At 31.6% G+C, this 18,628-nt stretch overlaps 2 protein-coding genes and 1 non-coding gene across 4 annotated transcripts; 2 read left to right on the top strand and 1 right to left on the bottom strand.

Moving 5' to 3' along the window:
* Positions 1-1,860: 1,860 nt before the first annotated feature.
* LOC103857288 lies at positions 1,861-3,729 on the bottom strand. Of its 2 annotated transcripts, XM_009134462.2 has the most exons (8): positions 3,539-3,728; positions 3,146-3,214; positions 3,017-3,046; positions 2,862-2,894; positions 2,595-2,665; positions 2,407-2,488; positions 2,213-2,305; positions 1,861-2,124 (listed from the first exon to the last, which is right to left on the bottom strand). In XM_009134462.2, the coding sequence occupies exons 1-8, from the start codon at positions 3,644-3,646 to the stop codon at positions 2,068-2,070; spliced, it is 543 nt and encodes a 180-aa protein (XP_009132710.1). In that variant the 5' UTR covers positions 3,647-3,728; the 3' UTR covers positions 1,861-2,067. The 2 variants fall into 2 exon arrangements, with proteins under 2 accessions (XP_009132710.1, XP_009132716.1); XM_009134468.3 differs by lacking the exon at positions 3,017-3,046 and having other exon boundaries at positions 3,539-3,729.
* Positions 3,730-3,974: 245 nt separating this feature from the next.
* Positions 3,975-8,798, top strand: LOC103864162. Its single transcript, XR_004448769.1, has 2 exons — positions 3,975-4,889; positions 5,013-8,798. It is a non-coding gene; the product is annotated as an uncharacterized LOC103864162 (transcript).
* A 152-nt stretch (positions 8,799-8,950) lies between these two features.
* On the top strand, positions 8,951-18,288 carry LOC103857305 (F-box/kelch-repeat protein At4g19330). The gene is made up of 2 exons (XM_033273480.1): positions 8,951-12,219; positions 14,959-18,288. Exon 2 carries the CDS (start codon positions 15,150-15,152, stop codon positions 16,350-16,352), a length of 1,203 nt encoding a protein of 400 aa, XP_033129371.1. The 5' UTR covers positions 8,951-12,219; positions 14,959-15,149; the 3' UTR covers positions 16,353-18,288.
* Positions 18,289-18,628: the final 340 nt, after the last annotated feature.

Below are 18,628 nucleotides of genomic sequence, written 5' to 3' on the forward strand. Positions count from 1 at the left end.
GGTGACTAATAAATTAAATAAATATATGAAATGATAATAATAATTTATACTAAAATTTAATAGAATAGAACCAGTATTCCACTTATTCCATACTTATTTGACGTGGAATTATTGTTTAAATGACTGCTGTTTGTTTGTAGAATATATGAAATAAAATGTAATATATATTTTTTTTTTAACTAGTGAACATTTTAAAGAATGCAAAAGAGTTAAATACTAATGAAGCTTTTATTCTAAAAAATACATTCCACTCCAGTTGCACCCTTACATTTTTTTTTCTGAAACTAATATGAATTTTTAAACTCCATAATGGGGAGCATTACTATCAGAAAACTTTCAACCTTTTCACGCACAGAATTCAGAGCACAAGTACAGCACAGCGATGTCTAACATGATAATTTTGCGACTAGAGTTTAACTATATGTCTTTTTAATCCGTATACACATTATATCATGCGCGAACACATCATAGAACATTAATTGTGAACCTGCTCGATCTAGACACCTTTTAGTGTGGAGGTACGAATACAACACACATATATATGCTGCCATAGCAGATTCGCCTGGAACGCTATTCCACTGCAACGGACGTGGCACAATCATTGTTGATAAGTGTCACTGTTCCATCTTACCCACCATGCCAGTACAGTTCAATCGTTCAACCCAACTCCAAATATATATACCGATAAATGAACTCATGTCATATAAGCTAATAAACCCCCACCCCCCCCCCCCCCCCCCCCAACATTAATATCGCACGATACAAGGATTAGATTTTGACATAAGTTCTGGGCATTATTTTCCTTTGCGCATCGATAATGACTCTCTTTTTCAAACACTTGTTCACCTCCAAAAATTCCACATGTTTCATCAAACAAATAACATCGTTGATGGACCCTTTCAACCGATTGTGAACCAAAATATTTTCGTCGGTATTTAATTAAACTAAATCGGGCCAATCCACGATCCTCAACATATTTGAGTTTGTATAATATTGTGGTAATTAATAAGTAATCATAATGTAATTAAATAAAAATATATGTCGTATTCAAATGCATTTATGCAAGTAATGACGCACTAGCGTACATGAAGAAGCAGTTATTATGCTTTGACCTCGAATAAATAATTTTATAACTATAGCTCTTATACGTACGAGTATCTGTTTGACTTGTGAACATATTAGTTTTTTGTTATATTTCTAAGTACGTGTACTATATCAACTCCATTACGTGGATTGTTGCAGGATTAATAAATGTGACGACCAGTTAATTAATTACGAAGAATAAACAGTCTGGCATAGACTGTTTGTATACTAGTTGACTTAGTGACTTGTGAATATCTTATACGATAAATAATCATTCACGAGAAAAATATAGACTATTTAGTTCCGTGGTCGTTCGGCCATGCATATTTTCAATTAAATGTGTGTTTTTGAATTTGCTTTCTTCACTTTTCAAATTTGTTTTTTTAACAAGTATGCTTGCTTACACAGAAAATAATATGCTTCTTACATTTAGTAGTAACACTTTAGAATAGAACACAAAACAAACAGTTTCGCTGTGAAGTGTGTGATGGACTCATATTGTCGGTAGATAGTACACAATCACAATAGGTTTTTTGTTGAGTGATTCGAGTCCCAGTCATCCATTATGAATGTCTAGTGATACACCAACAGTGCCGTTAAAAAGGTTTTGATCATTTTTAGAAATTACTTAGATGTAAAGTCACAAGATGATCGTTTAAAAATTTTATATGATAGTCACAAGATGATCATTTCCCAACGAATCTTATGATTGCGACTAAAGTGTCACAACATGTTTGTTTACGTAATAACTTGTGAACACCTTTTCCAACCTTCGAATAATCTAAGAAACACCAAAGTTATCACTCATCTTAATTGAGTCAGTTAACTAGAACAAAATACATAAACCGGTTTAATCTAGCTTTTAAGTGGTTTACACATGTAGCAAGTAGCTGCGAATCTTGTGACTAGATTGATAATACGCTAATAAACTTATATGCAGGGAATGAAAGTTACACAATTTTTCCATTGCAATTGTTTTGAAACTTATATTGGAGGCAGCTTGTCATTTCCTTCAAAGTAGGCTGTGATCCCAGTTTTCAGCTGCAAACGATTTAACGTTTTGAGGATGATTAATAAATGAAGAATAATTGGTTGTAACAATTTGAAAAATTTGAACAAGATATAACACCTTTTTGATTGCATTAGTTGTGTCCGAGGCCTCTTGTGGTTGCTCCCTGAGCAGCCTGATCCGAGCTTCCATTTGACGATTATGTTCTTCAGCCTGGTAAGTGAATGAAGACAATAAGAGATCGGTTTTCAAGTAGCGAAACAAACAAAGAGTTTGGTGTCCTGTGACTGACACTCTTATTGGAACTTACTTACCCTCTGAATCAAAGCTGTTAATCTTTGTATCTCACTCTTCTTAGCTGTTGTTAAGTCATTTGCTAAGTCCATTACATTGCTCCTAAGAAGAAGTCATATCAGAAATTTCCAATATATTGTGAACTTGCATTGTACCATAATAACATAAATACAAAATGGATTAAGCGGCATGCATGACTGACACCTACTTATCTGAACACAAGGGATCCAAACTCTGTTCTTCGACCATCTGCTCAACTTTATCAAGAATTGGTCCAACCTGCAAAAAAAAAAAGAGACAAAATGCTTTCACTCACAAAGGATTTTGACAAATCCCTTATTTCACAAGTGTCTGGTCGATCACAAGGGAGAAAACTAACAACTAGTCAGATGAAAGGGGACTAGCAACAATCCTCTAACGTGGAAAAAAGCAGTTCTGAAAATATTACAGAGATGATGTCTGTCAATAACGTTACCTGAAATGCTTGACACTGTGCATCGAACGCACCCTGTAACAATCACAAAAAAAGATTCTAAATGATAAGCACCATGAACAAACCCATCACATGGTTTTCTTCTTTTATATCTTTAGACAGAGAAAAGCAGAATGATTTCAAAAGCCAAGAATTACCTCTAATGACTGATGCAAATTCACAATCACCTAGAAACAAAATTAAAAAAAAAAAAGAGGCTTCTCCTTTGATTTTGTGTTACACCAAACATATGGATATACTCATCTAGATAAATAGTAATAACATACCTGAGTAGTCAACCAATAAAGCCTATTTTGCTCAGCCACATCGAATTTCGAGAAAATCTCAAGAAAATCCTGAGATTGTTTTGATTCACATAAAAGAGTTATTAGCAACAAACACTGAAGCAACTTTGATTTTTTTTAAGTAATCAGCAACCATAAAAGCTCTGATTTTTAAGGGAATAAAATAATATTAATCATAAAAGTATAATCTTTGTATACAGATGTAGTTCGAGTTCCAAATTCGAAAACCTTTCGCGGTCTCGAGCAGACAAGAACAGAATCATCGGTCTCAATCTGAACATTCTAAGACTCAATTTCGAGAACCCCTAAAAACTCCACAAGACCGAACGTATACTCAGTAAAGAGATTCGATTAATAGTTTTTGAGTGAGAATACCTCTCTGGAGCAAGCAGTGAGAAGATAACGAACAGCTTTTCTGAACGATTGCTTCAGATCCGATTGTCTGCGACCCGGAATACCCGTTTCATGACCCGGTTCTTCCATCGTATACCCAAACGAAAAGAGGCGTAACTGAAGAAAAAATCTGGGTAAATTGAAATGAATTTAGAATTTTAGGAGGGAAAAATAATTAATTAATCATGGAGTATTGGAGCCCATATAAAGCCCATTTAGTGTAAAGTTGAAGGATCAAATCATACATGAATACTTATACTAAGACCCATTTAGGCCCAACATTGAAGCAACATCAACGGTGTACAATCAGCTTACAGGTTTGTATTTCCTTTTCCTTGTGAAACAAGGTTCTTCTTTTCTTATCTCCTTTATAAGCCTCAGCATAGAACGAAAATTTAGAGAGTATAAGAACCCTAATTAGTCAGACTACGTTCCTGATGGAGACTGAGAGTTCGCAGTATGCATTGGCTTTGTCATCATCATCATCTTCTTTACCTCCACACTATCAAAATCCTGAATCATGCATAGGAAGCTTTATCAATCTGGCTTCTAGCTACAGAAGCTTTCTCCGTCATCTGAATCCCCACGGTTTAGCTCTAGGTCTTCAAAACGGTATATGGATTGAACCCAGAACCCTCCAAGATCCTAACTATTTGACCCTTTTTTTATTTAGTGTTTTTATCATATACTAGTTTTGATTTTGAATGGTTTTTGTGCAGTGATATGTTATGGTACGGATAACAAGAATGACAACGGAGTTCCACCTTACGTTGTTTTCAAGAAGACTCAGATTAAGGTATAATGTGTGTTAATGTATATCAGTTTCATTCTAATTTGATATGTTTTCCTTAACCTCAAACTTTCCTTTTTCATTTTTTGTGCCCCTTCATTATTTTTTTTGTAGAAAATAATAGTTACGCTTCCTTCGAGCTTTAAGCATTACGGTTACGGTTGTTTAGCAAGAGAAGCCACACTCAGTAAACGTTCTTCTCATGCCACAAGCCCACCACTCCCGTTTATCTTCTCATCATGCAATCATAACGGTGCGAAGAGACGTCAGAAAGCTCCACTATTAATCTCTAACGGAGAGCTCAACATACCACAAGATACTCCACATTCTGATGCTTCCTCAGTTAATGGATCACCCAGTGAAGTATTACAAATTGCTCTACCACAATATTCTGGTTCAGATTTATGTGATCCTTGGTATATGCCTTGTGGTGAACACATTAATCATCAAGCTCCTCCTACATACGCTGCCTCCTCCGAGCTCGTGTTTGCTTCTCAAAGTTTCTTTGCCAATTTTGGGCCTATTCCAATTTCTTATCCGCCGGTATTACATTCTCACTTTTATTACATTATGTCACTTTAACTCAAAAAACCATCGTAGTTGTTTGTTTTGTATACCTTAAGCACCCATAAAAAAAACTAATCTTGTCTTTTCTTTTTGTTCTAGATCGATGAAGGATTGGATTTAGAGGAATTGACTAACAACTTCAAGCAGTATGAGCTATGGGGTGGTCCACAAGAAAACAACAACCTAGACGATGTTAATACTATTGATGGATCTTCTTACGTGATCTCACGAAGTCCGTTTGATCCTATCGGGAGACCTTGCAATCCGTTTGGCCCTATTGAACGACCCTTGCCGCATCTTCCTTCTAGTTGTGAACTGGCAGATTTGGGATTTGTGTAAAATTCATGTTTTATGTGTGTGTTTTGTCTCATGAACTTAACTTTTGGTACTTTGTATTTTCTAGATGAGAATCTTGTTTTTTTTTTTTTGCTTTCCTGTAGAATCTTGGTTTACAGAATCAAACACCAATACAGCTGCAGAGACCACTTTTTGTTTTTGTTGCATCATCAAATGTATGTTTTATACAAAACTATAGTGAGAGTGTATAGATCTCATGTATGTTCTGCTTACTTAGAGCACACATGTACGACAACTGAGAAGATCATCTCATACATGTATGACCGCCAAAAAAACTGTCGATACATTGGGGTGGTCTTAATTAAATAACACAAGCAAAAAATCGAATAACAAAGGTTTCTATTGAGATGAACCAGTAACAGCAGCGTCAGCAGATTGCTGAGAAGAGGATCCTGATTGTGCACCAAACACAGAGTCAGGTGATGGAGCAGAGACTGAGCTTGTAGGAGGAGGAGGCTTAATAATCGGTACATATACATACAAAACAGAAACATCAAAGCTCAGAGATATTTCTCATCAAGTAAACACCTTTGGCTGAGATTATCTATTCTTGTTGGCATTCTCTATCCTTTTCAGGCTCTAAAATGCTGCTGGTCTCAAAGAAGTTAAAGGAGCTAAAAAGTATAATCAGGACGTTCAGTAAAGAAAACTATTCAGACTTAGAGAAGAGAGTTGCTGAGTCATTTTCTATATTAAACCATCTTTAATTCGTTGAGGATATTAAACACCTTTTGAACTTTGTAACTCTAACCAAAGTTATCAAAGTTCTTTAGTCTCACAGATTAAAGCTTTTCTATATTTCGTGTGTCGAGTTTTTTTGGTCTAAATCTAGGTTTGTGATTTTTTATGTTTATGTGTATGCATGCTTGACTGTTTTAGCTGAATCTTTTTAGATTCTTTGTAAGGAACAATCTATTATACCGAATGCATTGTATTACTGGATATAAGAAGCCACTCAAATGATACATAGCGCAAGTGTATATAATCTATATGATGATATATGTGTTAATGTTTTTTTTTATGTATATATACTTTTATCTCCTTCGACTTAATCAGTCAAAGTTATGTCAAAAAAAAAGTCAGTCAAAGTTTTTTTTTTTAAAATATATAACTGGAATTTTGGTTTTATTTGTAGGCAAAACAAAGTCAGTCAAAGTTTTTTTTTTAAACACACGGTGTAAATAACATGTTTATTCGTCTAGGCTTTAAGACCTGCACTATTAAATTACGTGTGGTTGTTTTTATTATATTTTTGTTATTTGTTAGTTAAGTATTGGGTTATTAAAATTAAAGAAAAAAATAATCGGAATTTTGTTCATTGTATAACTTAATTTAAACCCAAAACAGAGTCTTATCTGCTTATGAGATTAATGAGCTTGAATAATTACTTAGAAGTTACAACACTGCAATGTAGTTATTATTTTATTTAACATCATTCAAAGGCCTCCACTTTTGTTCTCACGTTGTATCTTTTACAAAGACTAGATCCGGTGTCCGCGCTACGCGCGGATAACATGTTCAAATTAAGTAAATTTATACTTTTGATTGGTAGTTTTTTAGTTTAAGAAGTTGTTTGTTAATTTTGTGTGTTGTAGATTTAACCATAGAGTTTTGGTTTGAATGTGATGCGGTAATCATTTTCTCTTTTTTAAATAACAGTAAGTTTGAATAATATATTGTGTTGAGCAATCAATTTTCGTAGGAGAAAAGAGTATTTTTGAGTATTTAGTGGTATCGTTAGCTATCAAGCTTAAAATAACAGTTTATTCCTCTTTTGGAAGCGTTGTATGATATCAATGTCGGTGTCGAAGTAAAAGCGCGATTCAGGTGTGGTTGTAAGTGATAATTTCCCTGAAAAAGTAAATTATTTGTAAGCATTTATTTTGACATAAACTTTATGTTTAGTTTATTACCTTCATGTAACCGTGGAATGATACTTGTGATGATTACAATTTAGTTTTTCCTGGTAGATATGCGATTTAGCTCCCTGAAATTTTCTGCCTTGTTGTTCCAGATAGTTAGACGTACCATTTTGGATCTACAAATAATGATTGTATTATATATTTATTGCTTAAAATAAATATTATTTAATAAAGTGTTAGTACCTATGTAAACGCAATGCAATGATGATCTTTGTATCTGTGTTCTTGTTATATATATCACTTCCTTGGATGAGGCATATTGGCCAACAACATCTGTGATAATAATTTGTTTTTAGTGAGAAAAAAGAGAATTTATTTGTTTGCGAGACCGGGAATGGTTTTTTTTTACCTGGAAGAAAATTGGTTGCACTTGCTAAGCTAATCAACTGGGGGTAGCTTTGGGGCCGGAATATGCATGAAGGTATTGGTGGAATGTTTTCTTCAATCTGTGTAATAATTGTTGTCTCATTGATATTGATTATGTATGGTTGAACTGTAAGCATGTACCGTTGGTTATTGGAAAGGAGATTAAAATATCTAATGTGATAAATTTTCCTTTCTTCGAACCGTTGGTACATTTTTTGTTCCTGTTGAGTGGTTTAAAGTTATCATTTCAAATGTAGTTGGAATAATAAAAACATAATATTTTTTAGACAAACCTGGATGTCAAGATAAATGAAAGGTGTTCCTAAGAAAGCATTTTGTTTTTGTGATTTGTGATGGGCCACATTCTAATGATCCTAATGATTATTGGTTGCGGTCCGAGGTTGTCGCTCCGGTTATTGTGATATTCGGCTGCATGATCTGCACACATAACAATGGGATTTATTTTTTTATTGCCCATCTTTTATATTTTTTTATATTTTTTTGAAGTGAGCGTAGTTATAAACTTATAGTTTGTTTGTTTTTAAAAAAAATTAGATTTCTTTCCTTTAATTTAATTTAATTAAAGAATATGTATTTGAAGTGAACAGAATTTAATTTAATTATAAAAAATTGGATTTTTGAAGTGAAGATAGTTTGTTTGTTTATTTTTTATTGCCAAACTTCCTTTTTTTTTTAAAAAAGGACGAAGCATGAGTATTTGGAAGTGTTAATTTTTTAGTATTTTGGTGGGTTTGCTAGTAGGTTTCAATTTTCATCGAATTTTATAGTGTATGTGTGTGGAATTAGTATTTTATGATAGACAGTGTAAAATGGTCCATAATTTGTATTTTAAAATTAAAAACATCACTACTATATAAAAAGAAAACCTACATTTGCAAACAATTATAATGATGTGCTTTTATATTCGTTTTATGGGAAATTACCACAAATAACACATTCATAGTACAACTTTTCATGTTTACACATTTTTACTCTCACTTTTAATGAAGGATAAAAGATAATTATACCTTTAAAGTAAACTAATCTAGACTTAGGGTTTAGAGTTGAGGGGTGAGACATGGTTTTTGGAATTTGAAATTTAGGATTATAGTAAATATATAAATAAATACTTAAAAAATATATAAAAATTTTTTAAAAATAGTTTCAAACATAATTTTCTTTTTTCAAAAAGAAATTTAAAAAAAAAATTTCAGAAAAATTTCGAAATTTTTTTTTTTTTTTTAAATTTATATAAAAGTTCGAATTTGAAAAAGTATAATTCGAAAACATAAATATTTTTTTTTACTTTTTCTATTGTTTTTAATTTTTTAAATTTTTTTAACTTTTTTAAAAAATTTTAAAATTTTTAAAATTTTTAAAATTTTTTAATTTTTAATTTTAAATTTTTTTTATTTTTTATTTAAATAATGATTTATTATGTATATAAATAACAATGACATAAGAGTATTTTGCCACTTAATGAAGAATGTATTTTTGAAAATGTCTATTTAGTGGTGATAAAAATGAAAAGTGGTACCATGAAAATGGTAAACATGTAATTTTTTTTTATTAGAGTTTTGGATTAGAGCATTAAATTAATATATCAATACTAATAATTGTTTGCAATTAGTTATTAAAAACGTCAATAGAAACGTCTCCATTATAATCTCCAGAGTGGTTGGCCCGTCCTATGGTGAAAACTTTGTATCAAATTTTTTTTAATGGTTTTATATAAATTTATGAAGCAATTTAAAATTGTTATAGAAAATGGTATTACATACAAACAAATAATGAATATAATTCCGAGATTATATTGTTATTTTTAATAAATATGTTTGGTTTGAATTAAAATTCAAAGATTTTAATAGGTAAAAGTGAAGATACGTCCTTTGTGAGAGAGTTTTTGATTGGAGAATTTGTCTTTGATTCTGGACTTTTGTGATTCACATGTGTGTTTTCCAACTGATTTGTATACAGAGCACTTATGATGTTTGTCAACATTATGTAAAATGAGTTATTTATTCATCTATATTTCTCTAAGTAATAATTTAGATTTTTTAATATTATTTAAGCATAAGAACTTATTTCTAAATCAGTCTAGACTGTTTTCAAAAAAAAAAAATCAGTCTAGTCTAATAATGTATTGTATTCAATATATACAGTAGTAGTATTCTTTAAGGTGGAGGCTGAGTGGATTCTTGAGACATAGCAAAGGGTTACGGGATGTGGGTTGAGTGATTTTCTAGGTCTTTAGTGACACTTAGGAGTTGGACCAGCCCGTGACAAAACTGTGGGCTGAGTGAGTTTATAGGTTTTTAGTGATACTCAGGAGTTGGACCAGCCCGTGACAAAACTCTGTTCCCATTTATTTGGTGAGGCCCAATCCGATAGTGACATGGCTGAATGATTGGTGAGGATTTTTTTTGCCTATGTGGCAGTGTTTAGGGAGCTTTAATTTAGCCCCTTTTATATAGTAGGATAATAATTAATAAAAGTGAATCGGGACCGTTTAAAGGATTCATTATAAAGAAAAAAACGCTCTCTCTCTGCTTGAAGACAACCCTAACTTCGGTGGTTCTCTTCTGTTTCAAGGCGTGCTCGGTGCCCTGAAGCCGTCGTGTGTCAGGTTTTTGTTCTCCGGTCTCAGTGCGTGTAGGTGAGAGGTCTTCAGGTGTTGGTTGCGTCTATGCATCTGACGTTTCTAGGCTTTAAGTCTGCTCTCCCTTTCGTTTACTCATTCCTCGTCCTCTCTGTTCTTCTCGACTCAAAGAGGCAGTAGCTCCTCTGTTTTGGGTCTCGTTACCTGCTCTCCGCCGCTGCTGGTTTATGTTCTCTCGGCGACAGGTTATGCTTTCCGTTGACAGCTCGTGGTCAAGTTGCTCCATCCCAGTGTCGTCTTAGTTTCCGCTTGGTTCTTGGCGCCAGGAGCAATTTGCTTTCTTCTTTGCAGGTAACTATTGGTTCCGTTTGGTTGCTATCACTTTGCCCACTTTTTGCTGCGGGAACTGGAGACGGGAACTCTCTCCTTCACTGATGGTGGGAGCCTATCCAGGAATGAACTCCACCCTTCATTTGTGGTCTGCGTATTGGGGGGTTTCAAGGTTTAAGTGTTTGGAGTTGGGCTCGGTTGATCGCCTTTAACGACTTCGCTGGAATGGCCTTGGTCTTGGCCTGTGCTCTTCTCTTGCCACCAATTCAGTATGTGCTCTTCTCATGCCGCTGTGAGTCTGTGACAGCCAAGGCCGGGGAAAGCTTTGTTTGTAAGGGTTATCAGTTGTTGTCGGCTCCTCTCTCTATCGTTGGTGACTGGTCTTCATGGGATTGTTTTCTTGTTGTCTACCATTACCAGTGATAGAAAACACTAAGAGCTTGGGTTTAGTAATTCTTTCGGGTGGGAATTGTTGTTTCAATTTGAGTTTTTGTGCTCTAGTTTCTTGTATTTTCTTTTGTTTTCTTGCTTGTATGTTGTATTTCAATTCAATTTACGAAAACCCTTTTTTAAAAAAAAAAGAAGAATCGGGACCGTTTAGTTTATAAGGCCATGATTATTGGGGTTTGTTAATGGGGTTTCTTTACCAAAACTAGTGTGTGGACCCCCACCAAATTTATAAAATCGGTAACAGAAAGTATGAGATAAGGATCTGCTTTGGTGGGATTTCTGCATTGTTTGCGGGCCCCACCGACACGTGGCGGTCCGCGATTGGTGCAATTTTAATTTTTTTTTTAATAATCAGAAGCAAAAGCAAAAAAAATTAAAGAAATCCTTAAGGGTTATAGGGTTAATGATGCTCTAAGAGCATCTGCTTTGGAGTATCAAGAGTGGGGGTTCACACAATTCCCCAAAAAAAATAATAATATAAAAAGCCCTTTATTATGAATCTGTATCACAAAAACTCCCCACTATGAACCCGTATCAACACTGTTCCACGGGCTCTACGCCACATGACGGCCCGCAAATGGTTCGGCTACTAACTTTTTTTTTAAAGTCAAACGAAAAAAAATTAAAATAATCAAAAGTGCATATTGGGAATCGAGACTGGTGGAGTTTGCTGATGGGGGTGCTCTAAGAAAGAAAAAGGTTGAAATAGTCATTTGATAAATTTACCCTTTTCTATCGAAATAAAAAGTAATTAGATAAAGAGAAATGAGAAATTCCTTAAAATAACCATTTTCACTTTATGAGGTGATGTTTTGGTGATATGGTTTCAAATTTTAAAAAATAAAAAATAAATATTAAAAATATTAAAAGAAAATATGATATTTTGGTCATTTTTTTTCTTGAGTGATATTTTTGTGATAAAAACTTTAAAAAAAGTTATTTAGGACAATTGCCCTAAAGAGATTGATATAATACATATCCGACTTACTGACCAAAAAGTCAAGCGAATACATTTAGAACATCTTTATCGCTCACTTTTGAGCGTCTCTTAGAGAGTAGGGCCCACAGTTCAGAAGAAAACAGTATGTTATGTGTGCAAAATAAGAAACGTGTGTTGTGTGTTTTTTGCACTGTTCGCGGACCTCACCGACACGTGGCGGCCCGTGATTGATATACTTTTTAATTTTTTTTTAAATCAGAAAAAATAAAAAATAAATAAGAAACCCTTAATGGGGTTTAGGGATAAAGATGCTATTATGTATGAAAACAAAATTCTAAACGTGTTTAGGATCAATACTATTAAAAGGGAAGGAGTCTTAAGAAATATACATATAAAAGTTGTTTGGACCATTTCATTTAACTTATTATTTTTTTGGTCTTACCTTAAACTTAGACTAACAATATGTTACCATATATTTCTCAAACAATAATTTATTCAATTCTTTTATTTATTCAAATATCACTCCTAAATTTTAATTATTACTATTACTATATTTACCATTTTGGCTTTTAATCATAAAAGAATTAAAACTAATGTTTTATATTATCACTTTTATCATATAATATCCCCTATATATTAATTGAGAAGCATTTAAAAAATTAGAACCTTAATTTTGTATTAATTAAAAAAAACCCCAAATCCTAGGTGGCACTATAAATGCCTTCTAAATTCCATTTCAAAGAATTCTAGAGCATCTAATATAAAGTATAGTTTAATCTAATAGTGTCACATTATTCCATAATTATATAACACTAGAGAACATTATATTAACCTAAAATATAGGAAGTGTGTATTATTTCCTTAAATAAAAGCTACGGAATTACCTAATATGATTTACATATATATGGCAATTAATGATTATGAATAATAAAGATTTGATAACAATTTTTGCATCATTCTTCATTTTTGTTTAAATTTATATTATTAAAAAAATTAAACAATCACATTAGCCATATAATAAAAAATTAGATTTTTTCTTATATGTTATATTTTGAATTTTTTTTAAATGACTTTAAATTACAAAAATGAAGAAACCTTATATGTTATATATTTTTTTAAACGACTTTAAAATACACAAATGAAGACACCTTATATGTTATATTTTTCTTATATGTTAGAATTTTCTTATATGTAATATTTTGAATTTTTTTAAAACGACTTTAAATTACAAAAATGTAAGTTTTCCTTAAGTATACGGCTAAAAACATTAAAATGACATGTATCAGTTTGATGGTTGATTTGAAAGCTTTCAAAATCATATGTAAGATAAAAGTCAAAATAATTCAACTGTGAAAACAATAGTGTTCACTTTTTCAAGAATGTGTTCGAGAAAAAAAATAAGGTTTTTATGTCATAATTTGTTTAGTGTCCACTAGAGAACATTATATTAACCTAAAATATAAGAAGTGTGTATTCTTTCCATAAATAAAAACTACGAAATTACCTAATATGATTTACATATATAAGGCAATTAATGATTATGACTAATAAAAATTTGATAACAATTTTTGCATCCTTCTTCATTTTGTTTAATTTTATAGTATTAAAAAAAATAAACAATCACATTAACCATATAATAAAAAAATAGACTTTTTCTTATATGTTATATTTTTAATTTTTTTAAATGACTTTAAATTACAAAAATGAGGAAATCTTATATGTTATATATATTTTTTAAACGACTTTAAAATACAAAAATGAGGACATCTTATATGTTATATTTTTCTTATATGTTATATTTTTTCTTATATGTTATATTTTGAATTTTTTAAAACGACTTTAAATTACAAAAATGTAAGTTTTCCTTAAGTATACGACTAAAAACATTAAAATGACATGTATCAATTCGATGGTTGATTTGAAAGCTTTCAAAACCATATGAAATATAAAAGTCAAAATAATTCACTTTTTTCAAGAATGTGTTCGATGGAAAAAATAAGGTTTTTATGTCATAATTTGTTTAATGTCCAATCTGATCAACCCATGATGTATTAATTATAGTTTTGTTCCATTATTCTTAATACAAATTGATCGGATCCATCGGAAAGAAATTATATAATAACAACAAAAAATATTTTATATATATAAATAAAATGATCAAATATATAAAAGAAACTATCGATAATATATACAAATAAACTCACCCTGCGCAAGGCGCAGGTCTTATCCTATAATTTAAAGCAAGAGAAATTACACCACATATATGTGTACATTCTAGCTTCCTCTTTCCTTTATAATAACGTAATCATATCATATATAAACTTTCCTATTAAAATCTCATATTATATACTAAACTTTCAACCGTCTATAGTTTGATAGATATTTTCATATTTAAAAATGAGTTTTCTAAAAATATTTCATCAATCATGTTTTTGTACAATAACATTAAAAATCTATATCAAAAGGTTGTTGGACGTAATGGGTCCACACCTGTTCGGATATTTAGGATCCTAAGAAAATTTGAAATATCTAAAAAATCTGAAAAATATCTGAAACACGAAAATTACTTGAAACTCCAAACAAATACCCAAAAAAATTCAAATACCTAAAAATTCATAATCTAATTCAAAATGTGTCACTGAACTGAAAATACCAATTTTTTTTTAATTTGAAAATTTACCTGAAATCAAAAACTATAATCGTAAACCAAAAACCTAAAAAAAATATCCATAATGCTGGAAACATATTCGAAATATCCAAATATACCTAATAAACACAACATATTTATGATCGGGTCTAGGGTAGGATCCGGACTCAAAGGGTCCAATAAAAAACCCCAATAGGTTATCTTTTCTAGACCTGAACGAAACCTATATTTCTAGGTCGGTTCGGTTTGTTTTTTTATCTGGATATAATTCTCATAGCTAAAAGAAATTTACGTAAATGTGTACGTATAAAATATCAAATAAACTAATTCATAGATTATATAACTGTTAAAAATTATATTTTCGATATTATAAGACTTTGTATTATAATATAATCCAAAAAATCTGCGCTTTCCAAGCGCAGATCAAAATCTAGTTTCTATTTAATATAGGAAAACAAAATTCTAAACGTGTTTAGGATTTCTATTTAATATAGGAGATATTAGCAGGCTATATATACATGTATATGCCATAAACACATGATTTCATCCGTATTCAATTGAGAAAAACATAAGGGGTTATTCAAAAGAATAATATCTAGCTAATTGCATACTCTAATACATTAATATGGAACTACCAAAGGAGTCAATCCTGTCTGCTCCGCCGCAACCATCTCGGACGTCGTTTTCATCACTACCAGAGGACATCGTTTTGAGTATATTGGCTCGCATATCGACATCGCATTACCCTAAACTCTCTTCTGTCAGCAAGAGCTTCCACGACCTCAAGCATGCGCGATCCCGCCATGAAACAAGAGAAAATCGTGTTTTTGTCTGCCTACAATCGCACATCCATCCGTGTAACCACAGATGGTTCAGTCTGTGGATAAAACCTGATGATCATCAAACCCTAACGCATCCGTGTAACGATAGATGGGTCGGTTTCTGGATAGACCCTGACCAGCATCAAACCCTAGCATGTTGCGTGAGCGAAGACAAAACTACCAGAAATTTGCTGGTACCAGTTCCGTCTTCTTATTCTACCTACTTACCAAAGCTCTATGAAATGGCTGGTTCAGATATATATGCAATAGGTGGCGGACTAAATCCATCGTCCTCTACCACAGTGCGGGTCTGTAAGGAGATAGGTAAATGGCGTGAATCCCCTAGCATGATGGTTGCTCGTAAGAATGCCTTTACATGCTCCGTCAATGGGAAAATATATGTAATTGGAGGATGTGAATCAGGTGAATCTGAGTGTTGGGCTGAGGTTTTCGACCCAAAGACTCAAACATGGGAACCTTTACCGGATCCTGGCACTAGGCTCCGGTTCTCTTCCATTAAAAATCTCGACCTCCACTCAGATAGAATTTACTTGAGGACCAATGAAAAGAACTTTGCTTACCTTATAGAAGAAAATAGGTGGGAAGTTGTTGATGAAAACATTGGGGAGAGTGAATGTAAGGTAGAGAATACTTGGTACAGTTATGCTGATGATGGCTTACACTGGTGGCATGACACAAAGTATTGTCAAGAATGGAGATTGGTCAAAGGTTTGACGGAGCTTGATGTGCATTTTAGAAGAGGATATGGAATGGAAATAGTTAGTTATGGTAGAAAACTCGTTATCTTTTGGGTTGGTTTGACAGAAATGTTAGATGATTTTCCTCTTAGCCTACCACCATCTGAAGTTTCTGAAATTTGGTGTGCTGTGGTTTTGCTTGAAAGACGTCATGATGATGAAATTTGGGGTCAGATTGAATGGGTTGATCTTGTGCTTAGAGTCCCTTGGTCACAAACACTTTTGCGCTGTGTGGAGCTAATTCAATGATCGACAATATGCTTTTGCTTAGGGGCTCTTATTAATTAAAAGATATGCTGGTTTTTTTTTTGTTTTTGTTCTCTTTTTAACTTAGATTTGTTTTACAACAGTTCATGTACTGTTTTTTCTTTTTTTTTTTCTTTTTGTGGTCAGGATCTCTTTTACAACAGTTCATGTACATACATATATTGAACTTAAAATATACCAATGGAATGTATAAATGTTATTCGGACAAGTCATAAATACATGAACCATATCAAATAGTTTCTCAGAAAAAGAAAAAAAAAGACAGAACCATATCAAATAAGTTTGGTACGAGCAGGAAAATTCGGATACCGGCAAGAACACAGGTTTGGGTCCGGCCGGTTCTATTGGACAAACTATTAAAATTAATTCAATTATTAATTTACTCGTGATTTGAGAAAACAAGAATCTCATCTATACTATTATTTGCGAAATAAATTTTGACAACGAAGCTTTTACATTAAAAGTTAGCAAGGTTAATAACGTTTATACCCCTAATGAATAAATTAAATAAATTAGATAAAATAAAAAACGAATTTAGTGTTTATTTGATTAGATAAGTGCTTACGATTAATAAAAATAAAAATTATCTATAATTTAAAAATATATTTAAAATAAGAAGATAATTCCTATATATATTGTGTTGTTATCCTTTTTTGGAACAATATTGTGCTGTTATGCAAACATATATATTTTAATAAAATAGTTAAAAGTTTAAAAACAAAAAATACATAACTAAAAATTAAGTAAAATTATTAAATCTATATAATTGAAAGAGAATATCAAGTGATTTCTAGGATTTATATATTATTTATTAATAATGAATATAGTGCCCAAAGAAATTTTAAAAATTTCTAATACATAAGAATTTTCATTGAAAACATAAATAATAATTTAAAATTATTTTTCAATTAGTAATACATGTATTAATAATAAGTAGTTATAAAAAATTTATGCCCGCACGTGCGGACGAAACACCTAGTTCTTAATTAAAACGACAGTAATTAACTTAGTCAAACTTTCTAAAAACTCTATATGGACCAAATAGTTATTAGTTAGAGTTTTAAAAGTACATATATTTTGAATGGATTTTTTTTTTTTTGCTTTTCAAAAAAAAATTGTCTTTTGTCCACCAACTTATTATATAATCGATTTGAGAATTATCAAGAGGGTTAAATAGTTAAGGTCTTAAAAGTTCCGGGTCAAATCCATACCGTTTTGAAGACCTAATGCTAAATCGTGGGGATTCAGATGACGGATAAAGCCTTTTGTAGTTAGAAACCAGATTGACAAAGCTTCCTATGTAATTCAGGATTTTGATAGTGTGGAAGAGAAGGTAAAGATGATGATGATGACAAAGCCAAGGCATACTGTGAACTCTCAGTCTCCATCATAAATGTAGACTATGTAGTCAGACTAATTAGGGTTCTTGTACTCTCTAAATTTTCATTCTAGGCTGAGACTTGCAAAGGATAGGATAAGCAGAAACCTTGTCTCCCACGGAAAAGGAAATACAAACCTGGTTGATGTTGCTTCAACGTTGGGCCTTAATGGGCCTTATCATAAGTATTAATGTATGATTATATGATTTGGTTCTTCAAGGTCACCCAAAAGATAAGTGGATTTTATATGAGCTCCAATATTCCAAAATTATTTATTTCCCCCTTCAATATTCTAAATTCATTTTCAATTTATCCAGATTTTCAACAATCGAATTACATTACAGTAGAAACTCCATAAATTAATAATCGATAAACTAATAAATATAATATAATAATAAATTTCAGCGGTCCAAGTTAGACCAATGTAAAATTTGACAAAATAATAAGATAATTTTTGTTTTAAAAGAAACTTAGATAAATATATGATTCCAATATAAACATAAATTTATTATTATTATATATAAATTTTATGTAAATATGAACGATTTAAATTGTATAGTTTTTTAATTCACATTGAAGTCTATCTTTTAACTTTTCTTATTTGTAAATATATTGATATTATTATATCATTTTATACTTAAAATACATTTTAATCTATGGTACATATTTTATATACTTTAAAAAAAAATATTCTTCATATTTTTACACTAAAATATATTTTAAATTAAATTAATAAATTGATAAGGATGATCACATATGACTCTTCTGATTTTACCGTCTCTTCTTCAGTTTACAACTTTACATTGAAGAGACCCATCTGTGTTTACTCTGTGGACTAGACCAGCTGTCGCTAAATAGTTTTTTTTTTTTGCATAGAGA

The sequence above is a fragment of the Brassica rapa genome, chromosome A01 (assembly GCF_000309985.2).
Source record: "Brassica rapa cultivar Chiifu-401-42 chromosome A01, CAAS_Brap_v3.01, whole genome shotgun sequence".
Taxonomy (NCBI): Eukaryota; Viridiplantae; Streptophyta; class Magnoliopsida; order Brassicales; family Brassicaceae; genus Brassica; species Brassica rapa.

Excerpts from the sequence above, each read along its gene's own strand:
- LOC103857305 (XM_033273480.1), top strand. The coding sequence starts at position 15,150 with ATGGAACTACCAAAGGAGTCAATCCTGTCTGCTCCGCCGCAACCATCT.
- LOC103857288 (XM_009134462.2), bottom strand. The coding sequence starts at position 3,646 with ATGGAAGAACCGGGTCATGAAACGGGTATTCCGGGTCGCAGACAATCG. Across the intron at positions 2,666-2,861 it reads CACAGTGTCAAGCATTTCAG|GTTGGACCAATTCTTGATAA; the intron begins GTAACGTTATTG and ends TTTTTTTTGCAG. Across the intron at positions 2,306-2,406 it reads TAACAGCTTTGATTCAGAGG|GCTGAAGAACATAATCGTCA; the intron begins GTAAGTAAGTTC and ends TTCACTTACCAG.